A 22,552-nucleotide genomic window follows, 5' to 3' on the forward strand; every position below is an offset into this window, starting at 1 on the left:
TGAAATTGGTTTAATGACAAAGTAATAAAATTGCTATTCTGCTCACAGATGGCCTCAGGCACAGGGAGATTCTGGCAGGCTTACTGCGGCTGCCCGTGTGCATTAAGCTGCTTGTTCATGAAAACAGCATCCTACACTTTCTTTCTCACTATCACCAACCTTTTTTTTTTTCCTTTTTAAGTTCTTTCTCTTCCTGCAAATGAAATAAATTAACCTACTTTCCTCCCTTCCCTGTATTCTCCTTGAATTTTCTCTATCCCACACTCTCACCCTTCTTGCTCTCCTTCCGAGTTCCTCTCTCGCCTCCCTCTCTTCTCTTTCTAGTGTATTATCTTTCTCTCTCTCTCGATCTCTCTCCAGTTCTCACCCCTAGTACAGAAATTACCATCTTAAAAATAAAAAAAAAGAAGGCTCGCCCACGCAAACGCAGCTCGACTTTATTTCAAACGCAGAGCCCTTGTTATTAAACGACCCACCAATAAAACCAAGCCGTTGAGGAATGAAAGAGCCAAAAGGAGCAGAGAAGTACAAAGACCTCCCTCCTCCCATCTCTCTCGCTAATGCTTTCTCTGTAATGCCTCTTTCAGCTCTTTGCCTCTCTATCTTGCCTCGTCTGGCTTCGTTCTCCTTGCATGCCGTCTTTGCAGGGAGAATTCCACAGCCTTGGAGAGTCTTGAGCATGTAATGGGAAAACAACTAAAAAAAGCATTCATTTTTGTGCATGATCGCCCAAAACAGTGCCAATTCTTTTAAAAGCACCACCTGTTTTTCATAACTCTAGACCCACAGCGGGGTGGGCACTGGGCTGCTCCATGGTCACGGTGGGTGTCCATGCCATGCTATGACCCAATGTGCCCCCAGTGCCTGATAAAGTGGAAGTGGGCCCTGTTAATCACGCTGAGCGTTTCAACGGCGGCATGTGCTCATGTACTCACACGCAGCACATATATACTGTGAGTGCACACATAAACACCGTGGCGCACATTAGCATCAGCTGTTCAAGGCTACCATGGCTTATCCTGTAAGTATGGCATGTGTCTAGATTGCACCGCGAACAGATATTTGGAACTGTAACAACTGCGGAACAAAATGAAAAACAAAATGAAACCTACTCCAACAGGGAGCCGTTATATTTCACTCTGCCAATAATGAAAATATGGTTTTCCAAATGTGTTCCTCCTTCCAAAACGGATAAAATGGGATTATTATTACAGCATCAAGAAAGCAGCCAGATCAAATGAACTTAGCGGGTAGGGGGTGTTGGTAGGGGGGCTGGCACTTGGGATCTGACAACAGAGTCAATTCTGCTAATTAACTGCCAATTAGCGGTCCCTAAATGAGCGGGATCATGATGCCTGTGTTGGCAGCGCCCCGATAGTCTCTCTCTCTCTCTCGCTCTCTCCCAGTCAGACTCACATATACACTCATGCTGGCGCACAAAGACACACCAGAGTGAAATACACACAAACGCACACACAGCCGCAACCTCTCCACACTCCAGCTGTATATTTAGAAAGCCAGGGGCATAAGATGGCCACTGCCGGGAGTCCCTGGTTGCAGCCAAAAAAAGGCCTGACATTTCCATCTGGGTCAAAGTTAGACAGATAACCAGCAACTTCAGTCAACTGGCCCACCAGTGTGGCAGAGACGAAGAGACAGAAAAGTAAGGAATAGGCTGTGATATAGAGAAGAGGAAGGAGAGGGAAAAGGGACCTCCATCTGTCTGAGATTCATAAGACTTAAATACTTATAAAGAATGTGGAAAAAAGAGGCGGCTGGGTCAGTTTCATAGCTTTATGTTACATTTGGAAAATATTAGTTATTATTTTGTATTTCATTACGTGCTCGCCCGCCAAACCAAAGGATCATAAAAAAAATCATAAAAGCCAGTGTTTCTCAGTGTCTCGTTGGACTGGGGAACAGAGGACGGAAAATGCTTCGCTGAGTGGAGGAACAAGTTTGGCCTTAGCTTTTCTCTTTCTTGTTCTCAGATTCGACAAACAAATGTGCTTCACCGTTTATAACAGTTTGCATGTGAACCGGCCATAACAGCTTCTTTGCGTCTCCATTGGGCGAGTTAAACTGTGAGCAGGCTGGAGAGAAAGGGGGAAAATAAAGATCTGAATGGGAATGGGGAACATGCTGTGAAGGGAGCTTTAGAGCAGTCAGTTTAGACTAGAGCTAGCTAAACTCAGTTTATCTGCACGCTGTGCTACGTGCAGCAGATTGCAATCTTGGAGGAGAATCAGGATTTTATGTAGATAAAGCAAATTCTTGTGAAGGCATATGAGTGTAATGACTTTTATCTGTAGTATCCTTTAGACCCCTCTGTTAAGCTTTTATTGCATTTAATCCACCCGAACAGACAAGTATGCAGTGTTGGTAGTCTAATCATATTTTACAGTTGTCTCAATACAATGGATTAAAATATCTAAATCTTAATGTAAACATACAGTTAATGCACAGTGAATAATATGATGACTGTTGCTAAATGTGACGTTGTCCTTCTGGTGAGGTCGAATTCTCAAGAAAAAACAAAAAAAACAATCAGTGCGCCATTCCCTGCCCTTAGTGACTGGAGAGATTGAGCCTATTTCATCTCCTCAGTGGGCACAGGCTGCTTGGCGCCGTCGTCTGGCGGATATCCTTCCCTTATCATGTGACCTGTGCTCCGACAGGGGGCAAAGGTTGGCTGCGATCCGCCCCTGTGTCTTAATAACTCACTCATTGTATTCCTTTCTGCCGCTAATTAGAGCCTCTCCCCTGTGTGTGTGTGTGTGTGTGTGTGCGCGTGTGTGTGTATGTGTCTATACATGTATTCCCTCCTGGGCTGTAGAGAGAAGGTAGAGAAGTAAAAATAGAGTGTGGCTTAGTGCCCTCTTTATTGTTATTAGTGCTCCAGTGGCACAGCAGTCAGTCATGATAGATGCCAAGAACTGACATATTCTGACTTGCTCTCCCTCTATCCTCTCTCTCTCTCTGCCGTGGAAACTGGCTGCCTGTGAGATGAGGGAATAATGAGGGGACGATTTCCTTCCTTTTTTTAGATGCTGTTTCTCTCAGTCATCTGTCATCATCTCTCAGGCCAGTGTAATATCCCTGCGTGCATGTACTGTATTCTTGTATGTGTGTGTGTGTGTGCATTGCTGCAGTGGTAAATAACGGCAGGATTGTTGGTGTGTGCGTTTATGGCAGTGAGTGAGGGCACATCATGCTGGGCCTGACGCTGAGACATGAAAGGATTCGGTCAGGCCCCATTTAGCCCAGACTGATAGCAGGACACCAGGAGCTGCTGAGGCAGGCAAATATACCGCCACATACTGTAAACTGTGAACGCTTCTCCAGCAGCATAGACACACAATTCTGCCGTTTCACCTACTTGGCTATCCCAGAATGCCATGTGTGACACGTCCCTCACCTTTTCCCGCAATCTTAAACAAATGCAATTACATGTCAGACCACGCCCCGGTTCTGTTAGCATGACGCCAGTTGTCTCAAACGTGGCCAGAGCAAACACACTACCTAATGGTCAACTAATGGTGTCCTGACACACTGTACACACAAAACATCTCTGGGCATCCTGAGAGAGCACAGTGTCCCATTAGTAACAATGTGCATTACGCGCACATACACTCACACGCACACGGACTATACTATTAACTGGATAATCAAGTCCTCATCTGCTCAACACCAGTGCGGTGAGATCTTGGACTTTCACCTTTTCCTTTGTTCCTTATTAACATCAGACAGCTAATGGGGTGTGGGCTACAAACAGGTGAGGCTGCCAGCTGAAAATATAGACTAGATAGTATAAGGTGTCTTCCGTTGTACAGAGACAAAAGGTTTCAAACCAGCTGAAAGTTGTTTACTACGGGTTTTGTTTTCTGTGTGTACAGGTGAGCTGCAGGTAAACGTATATGGAGGTGCCAGTTGGAGGGTATGTTTGGGGAGGTTTGATGGGGCAAGTGGGGAGAGAGCGAGATGCACTCTCTATTGACTATCACACAGAGCACCCTTGTGCCCTCGCTGGGCTATGATTGTGCCTGCGGACAAAGCCCTGATTCAGCACATCCTTTCCCCGGGGGAGAGCTCTGGAAACCAAAGACGGCGGCCATCCCCTCCCTTTCCCCCCACTCATCCTCTGCTTCTGTCTCTCTCTCCCTCTCCCTCTATCTCCCTCTCTCTCTCTTTGGTCAGTAACGTGGCAGCGGCCATGCATCAAAGGGAACTAAAGAACAATGCAAGGGGGCCAGCCAGGAATTTGAAGAGCTTTTTTTAAAAAAAACAACAAAAAGAAAACAGGAATTTCATATGGCAGAGGTCTGTCATATCCTGGGTGGACCATCTCAGCAGCCAACCAAAGAGGAAAAAACCAGGGCACAACCCAAACAAAGCATTATTTAACTGTTACTCACTGTCCTGCCTGGTTTAGCACTTCGAGGGGAAACAAGACTTCAGCATCGTCGCTGCCTCTCATCTTTCCATCACCATAAAATAGACATTAATGTGACAGCATCCGCCAGGCGAGTTGACAACAACCAGAATGTAGCAGAGATAGACCAGCAGAGTCTAAGCCTCTCTAATGACTTTATTTGTGAAAATTGATTGCTGGTTTGTTTTTGTTAACACGGCTGGTGTGACATTAATACGCAGCTCCATGACCACCTATGTGTATGTGCGTATGGAAACAGGGTTCATGAGGATGTTTCCCAGCACGAGATTCTTTCAGACCTCTTTATAAATGGATCTGAGGCATTTCAGTGCCAGGCTTGGATTTCATGGCCTCTGAGAAGGCAGGGACCCTATATCTATCTCTGTCGATGTCTCTGTCTATTTCTCTTGCTCTCTCTCTCTCCTCGCAGGTTTGCAGACTATTTCTGCATTAATCACCATGACACAGGCAAGGCAACTCAATTTTCTGCTCCTGTAGGTAAGGTGCGTGGCGTCCCGAAACGGTGGCACGAGGCATGAAACAGGCAAGCGGGGGCTAATCTTTGGTTACTGGTGTAATTGAAATGCTATCCACACTGTAGGGTGCATTAAAGTCTGATAACAGCGGTTCCTGTGGCCAATTTAAGTAGCTTGACTTCCCTTGGCTAGAAGGGAATAAAGAAAAGGGTGAGAGAGAGAGAGAGAGACAGAGTATGTCAGGATGGAGGGGGGAGGACGAGGGAGGGGGGTGATAGATAAGGCCGACAAACCAGGCTAATTCTCTAGGCATGTTTCTCATTGTGATCCAGGAAAAATGGGGAAAAAATGTATCACAGAACCAAAAAATCAATTGACCCTCGGGTGGCTTGTCAGGCTGCGAGTCTGATAAACCTAAAAGCTTCGTTAATGTCGGCCTGCCTGTACCCGACAGATAGAGCACTTTGTAAATGAACCCGCTTTGATAAATATATTAAGGAAAGCTGTGAATAAAAGGCACAGACTTGTCATTTGTAAATAGAACCCCCGCTACATGGAATTAGAATGATAAAATGGGGTCCCATATAATTAAGTTTGTGTAAGACCTGAAATCCGTGCAAATACCTTCCCGGAAATTTGAAAGGAAGCTGTCAGTTCAATTAATCTGAACATCACCCTGAGAATGTACTGAACAAAATTAAGCTGCAGATAAAACCTGGGCTAGTATTTTGATAAGTAATTCCTGTATCATTTCTTTGCTTCTGTGATCATTTTATTTAATCCACCACCCCCAGTTATGTGCTAAGCCATCTACAAAGGCCCTGCTGGCCAGGCCACCAAAACCTTAATCCACCATATAGCTTGTGTAAAATAGGGAGGGGGTGGAAGGCAGTTTTGCCTTTTTGTGGGGGCACCAGTGGCAGTTCTAGGTATGGTTTTTGGATGAAGGGGTGGGGTGGGTGTGGGGGCTGTAGGGGTAGCTTATGATCTCTGCCTTTCTCCTTAAATACATCCCACTGAATACATGTGCATCAAACCACAAAGACCACTGACTTAGCCGCAGAACACTTCGCCGATAACACCGGAACATCCTGGTAGCTTACATGTAATAATGTTACAAAGGTTGTCCGTGTGTACATCAACGCGTGCACCTCCGTGTGTGTCTGTATGCGATGGGGAGGGCTGTACATAAACGGTTTTCACACTTGGCAGGGAGAGGGAGGCGAAAGGCTTTTGAAAATTAAAGGCAGAGCGATGCTGGTGGTGGAGATAGGGCGAGCGAAAATCTTGACTCACCAGTTGTTTACTTGTAAGATGGTGAGGCCCGTGTCTTGGGCTAGCTGCTTCTTCTGCTCTTCAGAAGGGTATGGGTGCTGCAGGAGCAAACAGAGAGAGAAACACACACAAATGAGCCTCTTTGACGTACAGATTAACATAAATATTCACTTATGCAAGCACTCCTAAAGAGAAGCGCTGGAAGGGAACACATGCTATGAGTCAAGTTCCTGCCTATTACTGTATGTATTCAATATGTTCCCGTGTTTGTTGTATTGTGCAACCCAAGACCGCACCTTCTCATGACCTCTACCCAACCCGGCCCCTCCCTGGCACTGTATAGACACTCACAGCTCACACGTGTCCACCCACACATCAACATACAGAAGCAGAGTCAGTGTTAAACCTGTCAGAGCTGGCCGAACAAGTTTGTCAAAACTGTCAACTGTGATAACCCCCTTTCCTAGCCCCACTCCGCCCACACAAAAACCAACATGTAGTGCACACACTGAACATATGCTCCACACGCAGAAAACAAAACAAAAAAAAAGGTACACACACGCACAGGCACACGCTGACAAAGACGGGTTTCAAGCCGGCCTAACGCAGATACTGTGGTGTCTGAGAATCCTTCCATAATACCAAGCAACAGAATGAGTGGGTGCAGATTTGCAGTGAATACATTTATCTTTCCTTGAATGTCTGACATGTATCCCGGTGGTGGCTCTTTCATAGAGAGCTGCAGAATACAGACTAATGCTGAAAGAACAGAATGCTGTGAAATCTCCTCCACAGCCTCGCCAAGATTTTTTACCTGAAAATGTAATTCTGGGACCAGGGCTGCAAAGATACTATTTGTGTCAGGTCCAATCTACAGAACATGGACTGATATAAATGGCAGACCTTGGGCTGCCTTGCTCCCCCTGGGCTTGCTATGAAGCATGACAAAACAACAGTGATCGCTGGTGACAGATGTCTTTAAGGGCCAGATTAGGAGTCGGGGCGCACGCAAACGAAACAAATGAGACACTATGTGTTTCATTCAGCCACCGTAGACAGGGAGCATGCATGCACACAGAGTTACACGTTCACAAGCGCACATTTCTGTAAACAGAAATGCAGACAAACAAATATTCATAGACATGACACCTGCAAATCACAACACACAAAAACTCCTTTTAAAAAAGTGACACTTAAATCTCCATTAATACACATTCATCCCCTTTATCCTCACGACATATACCACACGCACTAAGAAAGCAAATTTCATGAAGCTAGTAATGTGTGCCTGCCTCATGTTAATTGAATTCAGTTTTAACTTGAAATGATAACAGTTGCTCAAGAACAATTTTCTCATTTACTGTGGGAATAATTGATGTAAGTGAGGTTTCACATCAGCAGAGAGGACAATTTCTCCTTTCAGGCAGTACTGCCTGTCGAAACGTAGTCCGTTTTAATTAAAGGAGAGATGAAAAAAATTGGTTTGAGGAATGTGCTCAATTAATAACAAACAAGGCTGAGATTGGTCAAATAATGAGTCCCGGCTGCATAGAGGGATTACTCTGATTTGTACTTGTGTACGTAGTCCCTTTTAATATGCTAAAATTATTAACAAAGGAGAGATGATAATACTTACATAGGAATACATTTTTTGATTGCCAGGTGCTGACATATCCTTGGCTAGGGAAGACAGAGCAATGTCTGTTTTGGTAACTGTGTGTGTGTGTGTGTGCGTGTGTGTGTGTGTGTGTAAACGAGCTCAGTAGAATACAACAGATATACATATCTACATCCTTGTGTGTGTGTGTGTGTGTGTGTGTGTGTGTGTATTTGTGTGTGTCCGCTCTGCACAACAACATGTAATAAGAGCACAGCATCTCTTTCCCTCCCCCTTACACTCCCGAGCTTCCTAGGCGTTTTCACATTAGCTATGACCCCGGTCACGATCAAAACACGCTCTCAAATATAACAGGACACACACTTCCTCCCACTCTTTTTTTATGTACACACACTACACAAACATATACACGAATTGAGACGTAGCTAAAGATGATGTGCTATGGAGGTGTGGGGAGAGGAGCAGCCTAGATTGGAAATGGGAGTGGGTCATTTACATTGTATTAAGGCTTCCTCAGCCTCTCAAGCCTAGACCTGGTCATCAATCGCCTACTGTCAGCCAGAGCGCGCTTTAGCTCGGTGATAAATACGCCGGCCAGCGGCATAGCTCGTCCAGCATGCACCACGTAATGAATGGTTTGAACAAACAAGAAAGATGTCTCATCAAGGAGAGTGGGGACGTTAAAGCTCCCCTCGCACACAAAACCCCTGAGTAAGGAGATTTACTCCGACCACATAGACACGATGCCAAAAAAAAAAAAATCCTATTTTGTTCATCTCATACCTCACCCAGCCCTCGCTCATCCCCCTCTCCTTCCCTCCCTGTGTCAGACTAGATCGCTCACCTGCAACCCCAAGACTTGCACATACGCACCGCAAAGCACCCACATAGAGAAGCAAACACACACAACATGCAACCTTTCCTCAACACTCTCTCTCTCTCTCTCTCTCGCCTTTCTTGCGGACAACCCCCCCTTCCTTGACACAGACGCATACTTTTTATGGCTGTGACTGCAGGCCACCCACACTTGGGGCAAATTTCCTAAAAGCATGGCCCTCTGAAATATCAGATACAGAAAATGATGTGGCCGCAATGGCGACACACACACACGGATGTGAGAAATAAGCCGACATGGTGGGTCCTGTGGTTACAGGGCTGCAGCAGCCGTGAAATTGGAGAACGGCTATTTAGACCTCTGAGTAACCTCTTAATGTTAATTGCCTCAGTAAAAAAAATATATGTTAGTAAATCACCCAATGAGCACAAAAAAAATGCTCTATGAAAAGAGTAAACGTGAGATGAATTGGTGAGTAAATATTAAACAGAGTCAGAGTACTAAATCTGTTTAAAGTGTTTCTTCCTGGAGATGTCCTTCCCTACCCTCAGGAGACAGTATGACATGGTTATTTAATGGATGAAACACAAACATGGAGCAAGATCAAAGATGGTATTGATAATCTCCCCCACTAGCTTTGGATCCGCTCAATATGTTCAGTTACAAACACCAAGGCCAATATCCTTAAAAGAGGATTGACCGCAAAACGTAAAACAGCCGGTCTATAAATAATTAGAGCCAGGAATGAGCAGCCTCAATTTGTCGTCCGGGCACCGCCAGATCGAAAAAAATCTCTGTTAATTACGCTAAAGCCTGTTAATGGCACAAGCGTGTACTATCCTGATGCACAAATGTTGTCCAACTCCTACAACCTGACCTGAAAAAGCACAGCCCAACATCAACACAAACACATAAACACAGGCGCATATGCAGGTGCATCACATTCTGCCAGTCATTGAGAATCGAGATGTGTATGTGTATGTGTGTGTGTGTGTGTGTGTGTGATGGCTAAATTACAGGGTGTGATGTGTTCTGTGCTCTCTGATAGTGCTGGATGTAATGGCCCCTGTGGTTGCAGAACATTACAAGCTGAGGTGGCTCCATCATCTGCTGTGTACAGTCCTTAAACCCCCTCTGAGCCCCAGCTTGGCATTTCTACCATACACAACAATCTACTGCTGGACCACTCCTACTTCACACCGCACCTTTCGCCCACGTTGACTCTACTCATTCAACGTCCGGCTTGCCATATATCAGATTCATACTCTCCTGACACCTAATTTCTGCCGTCGTCAAACCCCGCAGCCCGATCATTATCCCGACCGCTTTCCCCCCCCACTCTGCCCCCTTTCCCCTCTGCTCGCCGTACCTGCAAGCCCCCTCGTGCCTGAGCCCGCTGGTGGACCCCATTGATGAATGACATCATCAGCGTGTGACATGAGTTATGGGGCCGGGTCACAAGGTTGCATCGGTTTGCGAACCTATTCCACGGTAATGACTCTCAGGAAATCACAGGCCACTGGCTGTTTACCATGTTGCCGGGGCAACACAGAGGATTTGCTGATGATGATTGGTGTGATTTAGCACCAGCTACTTTGTCAATGGGATAAGAGTTATTAGATAATCTGCATATATATTTGTCATTCTATAAAAGTCTGTGTTTATTCATTTTAAAGTATTGATGAAAAAGCGTCAAATACTATACAGATATAAGTCTATATCATAACTTATGCATAATAATGCTTTTATGTGTTTGGAAGTATTTGATGGGCTTCATTGTGAGTTTGTGTCTAGTTTTACAGTAATACTGTATCCCAGTACCTCCTTTCATATATGCCTTCCTCACATTGATTGGAATCTTATTTGTTTTTAATCAAAGCGACTGGTGGATGATAATAATATTCACTGTCAGAAATAAACGCAATCAAATAAAGGAATGACATTTTAATATGGATTCTGCATTGAGCTGGGGTAAGATTGGCACATTTTAAATATCAAGTTGCCGTTGTTAATAATGCTACAATTGGCTTCTTTGACAAATGACAATGGGATTGAATGCATATCGGCATTACCGGGAGATCAAACAGATATGACAAATAAATCCAGTTTGAGTTTTTGAATCCATCAAGGGGTGTTTATATGCACGGAGCAATATGTGGCTTTTTAGCAGCAGTTTTTTGACAGATTTGTGGTTTAAATTGAAGGCTGCAGTTAATTACTTCTGTCTGTAGCCGTCAAATAGATTGACGAGTGACAATTAAAAAAAGAAGAGCTTCATATTTCTATGACAATGGACAATGGCATTTCAAATTTATCAGCAGAAACTGCAAATAATTATTTGTATAAAAATGCAATTATGATGAGTTACAATTAGTAGTAATGGGACTTTGTAATTGCAAGGATCAATTTGATTTATTTCATCAATTGTGAGCTTATGTCTGGTTTATTCTCATGGTAGCTGAGCCCAAACTAAGGATCGCAAATTGAGTAAACCAGTTACATAAAAAAAGTATTTCTCTTTCCAACACCATCTTCATATCCATCTCCATGCTCAACTATGCTTTATGCTCTCTCTTTCTCTCATTCCCTCTCTTTGTGTGTTCTTAGGCGGGTGGAGGTGGGAGGGGGTAGAGTTTTTTTTTTTGGTGTTTGTTTTATTTTACTGGGAACTACACTGCTTCCTGACAACAGTCTGAAAACAGGCAAGAATGCCACATGACTCAATGACTCAACCCTGCTGCTTTCCCTTTCTCTCTCCCCCTCTTGATTGCACACACTCGCAGACACAGCCAACTTATAAACAGAACTCACATGATGCCAACCTACGAAACTGCACACACTGCATGCCAACCTCTGATAACAGCAAATGAAAATACATCCATATCTACATCTCACACCATCTGCATTCAGAACATACCACTACACTTCTGTCTCTCTCACTCCAGATTCCAGCGCTTCCACAATAAGTATAAGGGCTCTCAGCAGACTGCCCCCTGACAGTAAAACAGTGATGTTTGCAAATACAAGGCGGACTGGCGAGGCCCGCGGCATCTAGTATAGAGCAAAAGGGCCCCCAGTCTGTCTGTCTGCCTGCCTCTCGGACTGGCTGGCTGGTTGGTTGGCAGTGCATCAGCACTACTACCGCTGTTGCTGCCATGGCCCGCCACAACAATCGCTGGCTGGACTCCTGGAGCCAGCTTTTGGACCAAAGCCAGCAGCCTATTTGCTCTACACCATTAATTTATGTTCACTGGAGATGGTGCAAGGTTGTAGAGAAGCTCTACAGCATAACTGCACTGCTCGCCTGCCAAGCTACAGTAACGGTGAAGTGGGTGAGGGGAGTCAGAAGGAGCGAGGAATGAATGGAGCGATGAGGGTGAGAAAGGAGCCCTGGAGGATATGCGAGATATAGGCATCCGATTGTACCAAGCTCCATGAGGCTAAATAGCAATCACTCCCACACAATCCCAATGCACCTCCAGACTTAGTGGATCGACCAACGAACAGACAGACGTTTAAGGGGAATGTTTCCAAATGCTATCATGGAAAATGATAATAAGGTATTACTTTTATCCAATAAAGAAAATAAAACTGCTATCGTTATCTATGCAGAAATCTGCCCAAGACTCCTAAACAAGGATCAACTGAACTCAACCCATAGATCTATTGGAGTTTGCCAACAGTTATATACACAAACCGTGTGTGTGCTCTGTTGTGGTCCTCATCTCATTCGTGGCCTGCAGCCATAGAGATGCGCCTATTTAATCGTCAGATCAAGTTCATGGCTTCTTTTTCCACCACACGGCTACCCCTCCGCTTTCAAGAGGAGGAATACGATCCCTCCATACTTACAGCGGGGGGGCCTGGTCTCCTCTCAGTCTCTCCCTCTCTCTCATTTCCGTGGATCTCTCCTTCTCCTGCCGTACTCCATAGGCCCCAGCAGCTATCCCTTTCTCGCTAAACGCTAACCCGTCTGGCCTCGTCTCGTATCCTCCTCGTTCCACCTCTTTCTCTTCTCCTCTCCTCTCTTCCCCCTCTTTCAAAGTTTCCGCTCAAGCTTTAAGCCAGGTCCTAGAGGGCAGGAATTTGGCCTGGTTTTTCAGACCAGTCTGTTGGCTTTGTTGTGGTAACTGCCTGCTCAGGGGCACCCAGCTCTGTTCTGCTCATGCTCTCCAGCTCGCCTGATGTCAACACACAGCCACGATCACTACTTGCTCTCTAGAAATCTTTAAAACATCTTGTTGTAATGACTACAGCTGAGCCACAGGATAATCCTCCAACAAAAGGGTTTTGTGCCTTATAAATTTCAATAACTTTAAATTGTAAAGTCTTCGGGAAATTTTCTTTTCATAATTCTCTAAAAGTGAACCTCCTGTTCTTTTATCCTCTATGGTGTTGGTTGTTGGGAGTGTGAGGTAATTGGTCTCTTGCCTTTGCGAGGGACTTTTAGGGCCTATAAGCCTATCATTAGTGGCCTGGTGGGCCTGTCAAAGCAGAAGACCCATCTACTTTGTCTGCATTGGACAACCTCATATCCACACCACTTGTCACTGTTGCCAGTCATAAAGTCACTGGGAGCACATGCTACGGCTAAAGCGTGGTGAACGAACTAAGCCACTGAATAAACATCGGCACTGGTTTAATGACGTATGTACACATTGTAAAAAAGCAATGATTTTCTACACTGACTAACTGAGGGTTAGCCTAAGAAAACCTCTAGCATGGGGGAATAACAAAGGACGCCATCAAATAATTATACAAACAAAGAAATGTTTGTACCTTTTATCATTTCCAATGGGGGTGAAAAATGATTTCTGTTTCTGAGACTCCAAAATAACCATAACTACCCCCTGACAAATGTGGCTTTGTTTTTCCTTAGACTTCCTATATACATGAATGTTCTGCATCAAATTGGTCATGGCTACTAGACCCTATTCAGCCATACTGAAGCTTACAGGCCACTGCAAGACAGTAAAGCACTCACAACCTAGACCCTGTTGATGAAGTCTGTTGGGAAAAGGACTTAATATTAACATACAGGGTCTCTTTAAGTTTATCCTCTTCCTCTATTGTGTTCTGTAGACTTTGTTTAACTTCTTAAGTCAAAGTAAAGTGGTGCTGATCTTCAATTGAAACAGAAACAGAGTAATTTGTGGAGAGATGGACATACTGAGGGAGAGAAAAGGGGGTGTGTTCGCTCTTCAAATAGAAGCTTCTGAGAGTTTCCACTTGACGGTTCTCCCTTTCATTGTGCATTAACTTAATGAGCATAAGTATTCAAATACACAGACCAGGACCTCTGTTAGCTCTCCCCCTCTCTCTTTCTAGTCTCCCCCTCCGTCTCTTTAAGGCTCTACATTCTCGAGAGAAAGGCCAGTACATTCTAATGGCGAGCCTTAGGACACAGCAACAAGAGCACAACCACTTACAGAGAAAAAACAAGAAACCCCCCCGGGCCAGCTATGGAATGTCAGGCCAATTTGGAAGATATCATAGGACATTTGTAATGTCAATTTTTGTTTTCAGGTCAAAAATCAAAGGCAAACATGGTGGGTAACATTTGTCCATTACAGTGGAGGCAGGAACACCCCCTCCCGTCCTGAAAAACAGCTGCAGGGGACACTTCCTGTTTGCTAATGGTGCAAAATGTGTTCAAGTCAACCATGTCAAATTTTCTCTCCCTCTGCCCTCTGAATGGACAGCTGGGGTTGCAAAGATTTTCTCTTCTCTTGTCCACCGTCTCCCTTTTCCTCTATCCTCTGCAAGTGAGAGAAGCTCTTAGGCCCGCGACAGACAGACACCTCAGATCATGTCCCTGTCAGTGAGACGGAGGAGCATAGCTGATGGTAACCATAGGTGCATTCATCTGAGATCACAAGTACTTCCATGGAACAAAGCCAGCCAAGCCCTGATCAGTCACCACCCCGTCCTTACCTGTTGTGTCTGTTCCCTTTTACTGAATACCGTTTTTTGCGGTTCAGATGTGCACGTCTTCTGAGCCCTCCTTTCATCTCGGGGTGCATGAGTCAAGGAGATATCTCCTGTCATTGCTCAACACCCAGGGGCGGCTGGCTGCACTGCGCTGTGCGGACTGACAAATGCCCTCAGGATCTTTCACTTTCTTAATGTTCCTCAAAGCAGAGTTGACATGTGATGTGGAGTTAAAATGCCTTTGTGAAGTGCCGCGAAAAGAAAAAAAAAGGAGAAGAGAAGGGAAGAGAAAAGAAGAGAAGGAGTGGTAAGGCAGGGTTATAGCTTTTAGGCCTGGTTAATAGCAGCCAATCTTTAAGTGCATTCTTCCATCCTCTCCCTCTCTCTCCTTGTAGTGCTCTTAGGCTCAATCCTGGCCGGGGGCTGAGGTGACCTTTGACCTGGCTGGCCTGCCTAGCTACAGCCCTCTCGTTTGTTAGGGGCTTTATCCACTGACAAAGCAGGCAGGAAGTTGGCAGCCACCCAGCAGCCCCATGGGAGGATGACCATCAGCTAGCTCAGCTTACCGCTTATTACAGGATGGTGGGGCGCATGTGTGTTTGTCTGTGTGTGCACTGGCGTGTGTGCCCTTGTGCTTGCATGTGTACTTGCAGACACTGTATGCTTGCATGCATGCTTGTTTATAAACATGCTTGCAACTGTATGCATGTTCGACTGTAGCTGCACGCTTGTGTTTGCGTGCACGTGTAGCAGAAAGACAAAATCAGAGATGTGGATGACCTTTTTCTATTTTCGTGCAAGCAATTTTTACTATGCTAGCTAATGACACGCAAAGACTAGGCCTGGAAGCTACGGACGTCCCCTACTCCAAGCTAACCCGATCAGCTACGCATGTTAGCAACAATCAGGCAACCTTCCAGCCGCTGGACTCAGGGGACCCCAGCACACTTCAGTCTCTCTCTCTCTCTCTCTCTCTCTCTCTCTCTCTCTCTCTCTCTCTCTCTCTCTCTCTCTCTCTCTCTCTCTCTCTCTCTCTCTCTCTCTCTCTCTCTCTGCAGCCTGTTCATCAGAGCGCTCAGAACAGCTCACTAAAACATTATATCATAAGACACTCCAGTTTCACTCTCGCCACTCCATAAAAGTCAGGTAATTCATACTTCATTTATATACCTTCCCATTAATAAAGCTGATGAACTTTTACTCCTTAAATCTAATGGGCCATTTTGCCGTGACTGCCAGGCGCTTGCCGTTTTCTCTCCGTCTCTCTCTTTCTGCATCTCCCCCTTCCTTCTGCTCTCCTGGAGAAAGCTACTCCACAGTCACTCAGCCACTGCTCACGTACAGTGTTTTATGAGTGAAGAAAGAAAGAGGAGGATTTAGAGATTTTTTAGGCTTTTGACTGACCTCTGCCACGGACAAGCAGTGACACGTACCGTATGGGGATTTCTCTCTCTCTCTCTCTCTCTCTCTCTCTCTCTCTCTCTCTCTACCTGGGTCTCTATCTGGGTGCAACACAGGGTCATTGACCTCCGGGCCTAGAGCAAGGCATGATGGCTCCCCAGCTCGGAGGCTGTTGACAAGCGTCTGTGTTCTTTTCAGCAACTCGTTGAACCACCCCCCCTACCCCGTCCCTTCTCAGGAATGTAACACAACCGCTCACTGAGGTAACCCAAGCCCCTCCCCTCTCCCATCCTTCATTTACAGAAAGGAAAAGAGACAGAGAGAGAGAAAGAGAGTGAAAGCAAGACCGACTGTGGGTGCGAGACAGCTGTCCCCCATCTCCCCATCTAACTCTTGCTCCCTCTCTATTTCTCTTCCTCTCTTTAGATTTGCTTCTAGCCAACTGCCTGTGGAATAATTAATGATGCAATTGAGTCGAAGAGAGGACTCTGACCAGCAGGGGCCGTTCCTGAATGCCTGGGTAGCCGTTTTATGGAAGACCGGAAAATAGAAAGAGAGAAAGACAAGGCGAGATAGATAGGCAGAGGAAGGGAGAGTCATAAAACAGTCAGACAGTGCGAAAAAGAGATTGTTAATAGGCTGTTCCCCAACAAGCCTTAACCCATTCTTTCTTTCTGTTTTCGTCCCCTCTAGTCTAATCCTCCATCCCCATCCCCCCTCGCCTCTCCTCCATCCTGATGGCAGGATTGGGGGGCCTGACCTGTCTGGTGATTGATGGTAATGTCTCAGGAAGTCATTTTCCCCAACAGCACCCCGCCGCCTTTCACCAGGCCTGGTGCAGAGGTGAGCCCATCACATGGACGCTTTTAACTCTTTGCTCACTCGCCGCCCTGGCCTCCCTGATCAGAGTATCTCACGCAGCTTCATCCCCTTCTCCCTCCACACTGCACCCTATAACAAACACAAACCCTGAGCCCCCTTCTTCTGACACCACGGCCAGGGTGAGATTGTTGGTGACGCAAGATTCTAAAAGTTTGCAGAGCAGTGAAAACAAGGGTATGTTGGCAAAAAAACACAGGCCATCTTGAAGTGGATCTGCCAAGTGGCCCCTAATTCAGGTTGCTGGGGATGGATCCCCACGACTCCATTACTGTCAGCGCTTACCACCTCCATTATGGCAATTAGGTCGTGGTTCCAACACTAGGAATGCTTTGCTATGCTCTGGAATTGCTAACATCTGCCGTGTCTCCGCTCAATGTGTCAGAGCAGAGTTGTCTTTTCTTAAACACACATCTTTTTACAGTCACACTCTCCACTCTCTCTCTCTTCTCTTTTTTCCTCCCAGTTCTTCAACAGTGCTCTCCACATTTATTTTCTTAATTCGACTCAAACTGTGCCTTAAAGAGATCCCTCTCTGTTTGAGTCCAAATAACCTAAAATGATCCGTGAAGAGCCTTGCGGTTCTCGTTTTCAATAGGCTTCATTAGTTTTTAATATCTAGCCGAGGAACGGAGGGGAAAATGGCATAAAGATAATCAATGGAAAGGGGCTAGTAGCCTATTAATCTCCCCCAAAGGATTGTGGGTTAATACACGCTCTTGCATAGGCAAACATGGCTGTGTGGTGAACACATCTGTCTGCCTGGATGGGTTACTTAATGAAACAGCCAGCGTTTGGCTGCTGGGATGGATGTCGTTCCCCCAGTGAAAAATGAGTTCTCTCTCCCACTACGCTGAGCCACACATGATAGGGCCCCATTCTATTCACTGGAGACCTGACTGTGTCCCCCTGTGAGAGCAGCTTAAACAATGAGGGTGCCGGGCAGGACAGGCAACGCATGGCCACTAGAGCAAGTCCTCATGGAGATCATATCAGGGAATCCTAATGTGAACAAGAGGCTGACTGATCTGGGAATGAGAGAAGACAGAGAAAGACTAGGAGGGTAGTAGTACAGTAGGCAGATAAAGAACAAGGGAGGGTAGAGATGAAGGCTGAGCCACCTGGGATAGATAAGCAGGCTCAATGTGTTTGAGTGACAGTGTTTTTTGTCTGAAAACGTTGCCGTGTGTACCAGATTGTATGCATGTGTGTGTGTGTGTGTGTACAAGCATTCTTGCCTATCTGCCAGGACATGTGTGCACGTTTCTGTGTGTGTTATGCGTGTGTATTCCGACTGTGTCGGAGGTGACCCCTGGTCAGGGAGTCCTGTAACAGGAGCTCACCTCCGGTTCTGCGAGCTCTCCTCTCAGTGCGCTAAACAGCCACCTGAAGACAGGATTAGCCATTGTGACCCGGCCCTAGAGGTAACCGAGCTACACCTCCGGGGACAGACGTGAAACACACACTGTCACGTGTTGCAGAGACGGGGCCAGGTGGGAGGAGACAGACACAGAGGGAGATAGAGGTTAAAGAAAATAAAAATAAGCTGTAAAATGGAGACCTGGCAGGATTGGTGGTGGCGGGGATTGTAAGGACATCTATAAGAGGATGAATGCAAGTAGGATACAGTGTGATGCCGAGCAAGCTAAGGTGAAGGTGTCGGCGGTGTTTGCTGTTGTCTAGCAAAAACAAAGAATCAGAGCGTAAGAGGATTGGGCGACGTAACTCTGTGCCTTGAGCTGGCGGAGATTTGTGCCTGCAAAGAGATTGATGCCCGTCAGCCTGTCTATGACTCAACTCTGACAGCATGCGTGCATGTGTGTTTCTGTGTGCACATACAAAGTGTACGTGCTGTGACAAATGAGCTGTGCTTAATACGCGACTGATTATGCGAGCTGCTGGTGCCCTAAACCCCTTTGAACTTGTAATTGCCCCTGGTTTCAGTAATGAACATTAAGGAGGATTCACAAACGTGTGGCTAATTGCACATTTGCCCCCCTTTTTCATTTCTTCATCTTCGTGCTGGATGAGAAAGAGCGAAAGGAGGAGCAGGAGTAGTAGTAGGAGGATGAGAGCCAAGGAGGAGGTTCGGGTTGGGAGGCATACACTGCTGTTGTCGCCCTCTATATCTAAATAATTGTACAAGCTGGTTTATGGGCTTTAGAGAGCTGCTTTGTGTGTCAGTCGCTGCAGGCCTGGGGATATAGGAGACTAGCTTCCCCATGATCAATATTCAGAGAGATTCACATCTGGAGCAAAGGCCTGCTCTGCTCAGATTTGGATTCATATATATTTAATTTTTTTTCTTTTTATTTGATTTTCTTTCTTTGGTTCTCTTCTTCCTCTACCCATCTGCTTTTTCTTATCAGCATGTGGTGCAGCTATTTTTGATACAAGGGTTGCTATCTATCACACATGCTCATCTGTATAGCCTTACATGATCTTAGGGGGATGTGGCTGCAGAGAAATTCAGAGGTTTGAAGTGAATGAGGTCGGCTCTACGTGGAGAACAGACACTAACAACACACGGCTCAATATATATGCTAGGCAGAACTGCTGGAGCAGTGGAGCATTCTGGGTAAATCGCTGCGGCGCAGGGAGGGTCCACTGAGGCTAGTGGAGGGGGAAGAGTCGGGGAAAGGAGCAACAAATTGACCCGCTCAGCCTCAGTCTTTGATGGGGACTGGGCTCTCTCTTAAAAAACAGTCCATATGTTCAGAGAGGGAAAGAGCGACGATATCAATGGGGAGGAAAATGAAAAGGTGAGGAAGTAGGGGGAAGTGGTGAGAACAAGAGACATGGCTCCCAGTTATAAGGACCCCACTGTGCAAGAATCCCGCTACTGCCCCTGGACTGAGCGCTGGGCAAAACAAAAGCATGCATTTGAGAGGGGTAGGAGGGGAGGGAAGAAAAATCACACAAAATGGCAGGAGTGGGATTTGGTGCAACCAGGGTCCCATGACAAACCAAACAGAGAAACACAAGGTCTGTTTTTGATTTCTACTCAATGCCTCCATCCCCATTCCTTTTCTGTTTCCTTGCCTCCCTCCCTTTCTTTAGCCTGGTTTGCCGTTTCCACAATTGTGCTGCTCCTTTTCCCTTTTCCCTTATTCTTCTCTTGGTGTGAGATGAATATCAAAGCAACGCTGGGGCAGCTTGGAGGCCTGCAGCAGAATCTCATTGGCCTCAATGGTCCCCTCAGCATGCAGCAGCCACCGTTCTAGCAGCGCTTGCCACAACCCCGCAATCAACTGTGGGGGGGGATGAGGCTAGCCTGCAGGGCGGTACCCCTGGAAGGCTAAGGGGTAATTTAAGGAAACTAGCTGTAAGATGTGAAACCAAAATCCTCTTATACATTTTGTTATGAGTAAGATAACCCCAAAAGTGTCGAAAAGGGAAACCGGCACAGAATCAGCTACCACCATCTTAATAACCTTGGTTTTCCACCGGGTGTGCATACACTATCACAGACTACCTTGCGGGGTCCCATATTACACATGACGTCATTCAGCCTTACTTCCCATAGCGTGAGCTCAGCCAGGTCCTAGCCGACGGATCAGTGTTATGACTACAGCTGCAGCGGATTGCGCTGCTGAAGGCAGGGAAACGTTGCCGGGCTGGGGCTTATTCTCAGCAGAGCATAGGGCCTTAAAGAGGTCTCATCGGCTTTGTGCATGTGTGGTTTTGGGGGAGTCTCTGTTCAGAGCTGTGAGTTTATAAATCTGGCTGCCCTCCACATTTGTATTCTGCTGCGGTCAAGGCATGTGCAGTCACCTCTGCAGGGGTCGCTCAAACTCATGCTGCGCTCCCGGTCTTCCATGAAGACATCGACGTCTTTTAAAAAAAAAAAAGCGCACATCCACTCTCCTTCTTTGTTTCCCCTTGCTGTTGTCTTACTGGAGGATATGTTGCAGGTTGCTCTTTATTTTTTCTTTGGCAACCACTGTGGAGATTCACACAGCGTAATCACCTCCATGCAGTGGGAATGTGTCGTAAACAGTCCCTTAGCGAAAGCACTAATTTCTGCTACTTCATTAAACAACCTGCATTAAGATGCAAACAGCAGGAATGCAAATTAACGGGGAGGGAGGGAAAAGCCAGGAAACTTGAGGTAGAGGGAGGAGAAGTGTCGGGGTTGTGCAGGTACAATAGCACGATGCTAATCTTGTGGATAAACAAGCCTATGGGAACGAAACGGCAAACACGTCTGCTCTTTTCACAAGCACACACAGACTGTATAGCATGCAAGGTTAATGTGCCATGCTTTATATGTCGGCGGATTCCACGTGGGGTTAGTTGGCTTTGAAGTGGAACTATGACAGATCTGGATTAGGGGGCAAAGTGTAAAGGTCCGATGTCGGAGCATGAAACGAATTAGGGCTACGAATAACACTAAACATCTGGAACGGCTACCTACTATGCCAAAGCACACTGTAAACAAGGCTTTAGTCAGCCACAGAGCTGTGACATACTAACACTGGGAAATTACCGCACGATGGCAAAGGCGATGCGGCCAGTCGTATAATTATACAGCCTGTGAAAATTGGAAGCCACTGTGTCCCGCTTCTAAACTTTCCCACTGTTTTTTTGCTCTCTCCCTCGACAAAAAAGCAGGGGTAAAGTATTTGTTCATGAGTTCTAACAAGGAAAGGGAGATTCTTGAATCTTTTCACTGTAGCGTGTGGAGTGTCTGGGTCTGAGCGTCTTTCCCCTGTGAGGTCTGTCCGTGCTGTGGGAGCCCTTCTGTGATGGCCCGGCTGGGGACGAACAGATGGCAGGCTGAGGTGGCTTGTGTCTCTGTTTTCCAGGGTCGCTGAGCAGCAACATTAGAACACAGTGACTAGACAATAGCTAGGCACCAAACACCCCCCCCCCCCCCTCCCCCCTCCCACCCCCCTAAAGATCTCCTTCAGAGTCATTATCAATGACTTTCAATGTGTCCCGAGCTAAACATCCCCAAACTACCCTGTCATATTGTCACTAACGCCTGTTTTGTAAACACGCGCACAAAGCAATCGGTGTTGTCACAAAAGTAATGTGATGACTCTTTTTCCAGCGTCTCCCACCGATAGTCACACATTTGGGCAGCGGCACTGAACCAAACTGTCGCCTGGGTTGCTACGGGTGACTGGAGAGCTGACTTTTGGGCTCCGAGGCAAACGAGCACATGACAGATTAGTGTGTGGGCCTCCTCCAGGCTCCCACCTCTGTGACCCTTAGGAGCCCCCTCTTTACCCCCTCCTCACCCTTGCTCTTACCCCTACTAACCCTCACCACCCTCTCCCTCCCTCCTTCGGCTTTGTCTCCACCCTCTCTTCATCAAACGCACACAACACGCTAAGAAGGTGAAAAGCAAACAGTGTACATCACTGACACACAGTCGGCTCTTTGTAATATTTATGACTTTCATTTTTCAAACTGACGTAAGTGCACTAACAAATGATACATGTTTTATTGTATTTTTTTTATTTATTTATAAAAAAAGACAATTATTTGGCCATGTATACTGAAAAGAGGGCACCAGCAACTATGGCATAAACAGCTTTCAGCAGTTCAGTGTAAAAGGAGAAAGGGCTTGGGTATTCCAAACTGTTTGCAGATGTGTGTCTCCACCAGTTAAATGCTACTTGTACTGGAACAACACACGAGGATTAGAAGGACTAGAGGACGCTTAAACAAAACTGGGGATCCTACAGAGCTGACTG

General features: G+C 46.2%; 1 protein-coding gene across 1 annotated transcript in view; it reads right to left on the reverse strand.

Annotated features, from left to right (window-relative positions):
* meis2a (Meis homeobox 2a) overlaps positions 1 to 22,552 on the reverse strand; it is a 73,959-nt gene that overhangs the window by 13,437 nt on the left and 37,970 nt on the right. Inside the window, exon 9 of the mRNA XM_076108388.1 lies at positions 6,205 to 6,281. Coding sequence (XP_075964503.1) covers positions 6,205 to 6,281 — 77 coding nt within the window. The remainder of the gene's footprint in view (positions 1 to 6,204; positions 6,282 to 22,552) is intronic.

The sequence above is a fragment of the Anarhichas minor genome, unplaced genomic scaffold (genome assembly GCF_050575085.1).
Source record: "Anarhichas minor isolate MPS153535 unplaced genomic scaffold, ASM5057508v1 ptg000040l, whole genome shotgun sequence".
In the NCBI taxonomy this organism is placed as follows: Eukaryota; Metazoa; Chordata; class Actinopteri; order Perciformes; family Anarhichadidae; genus Anarhichas; species Anarhichas minor.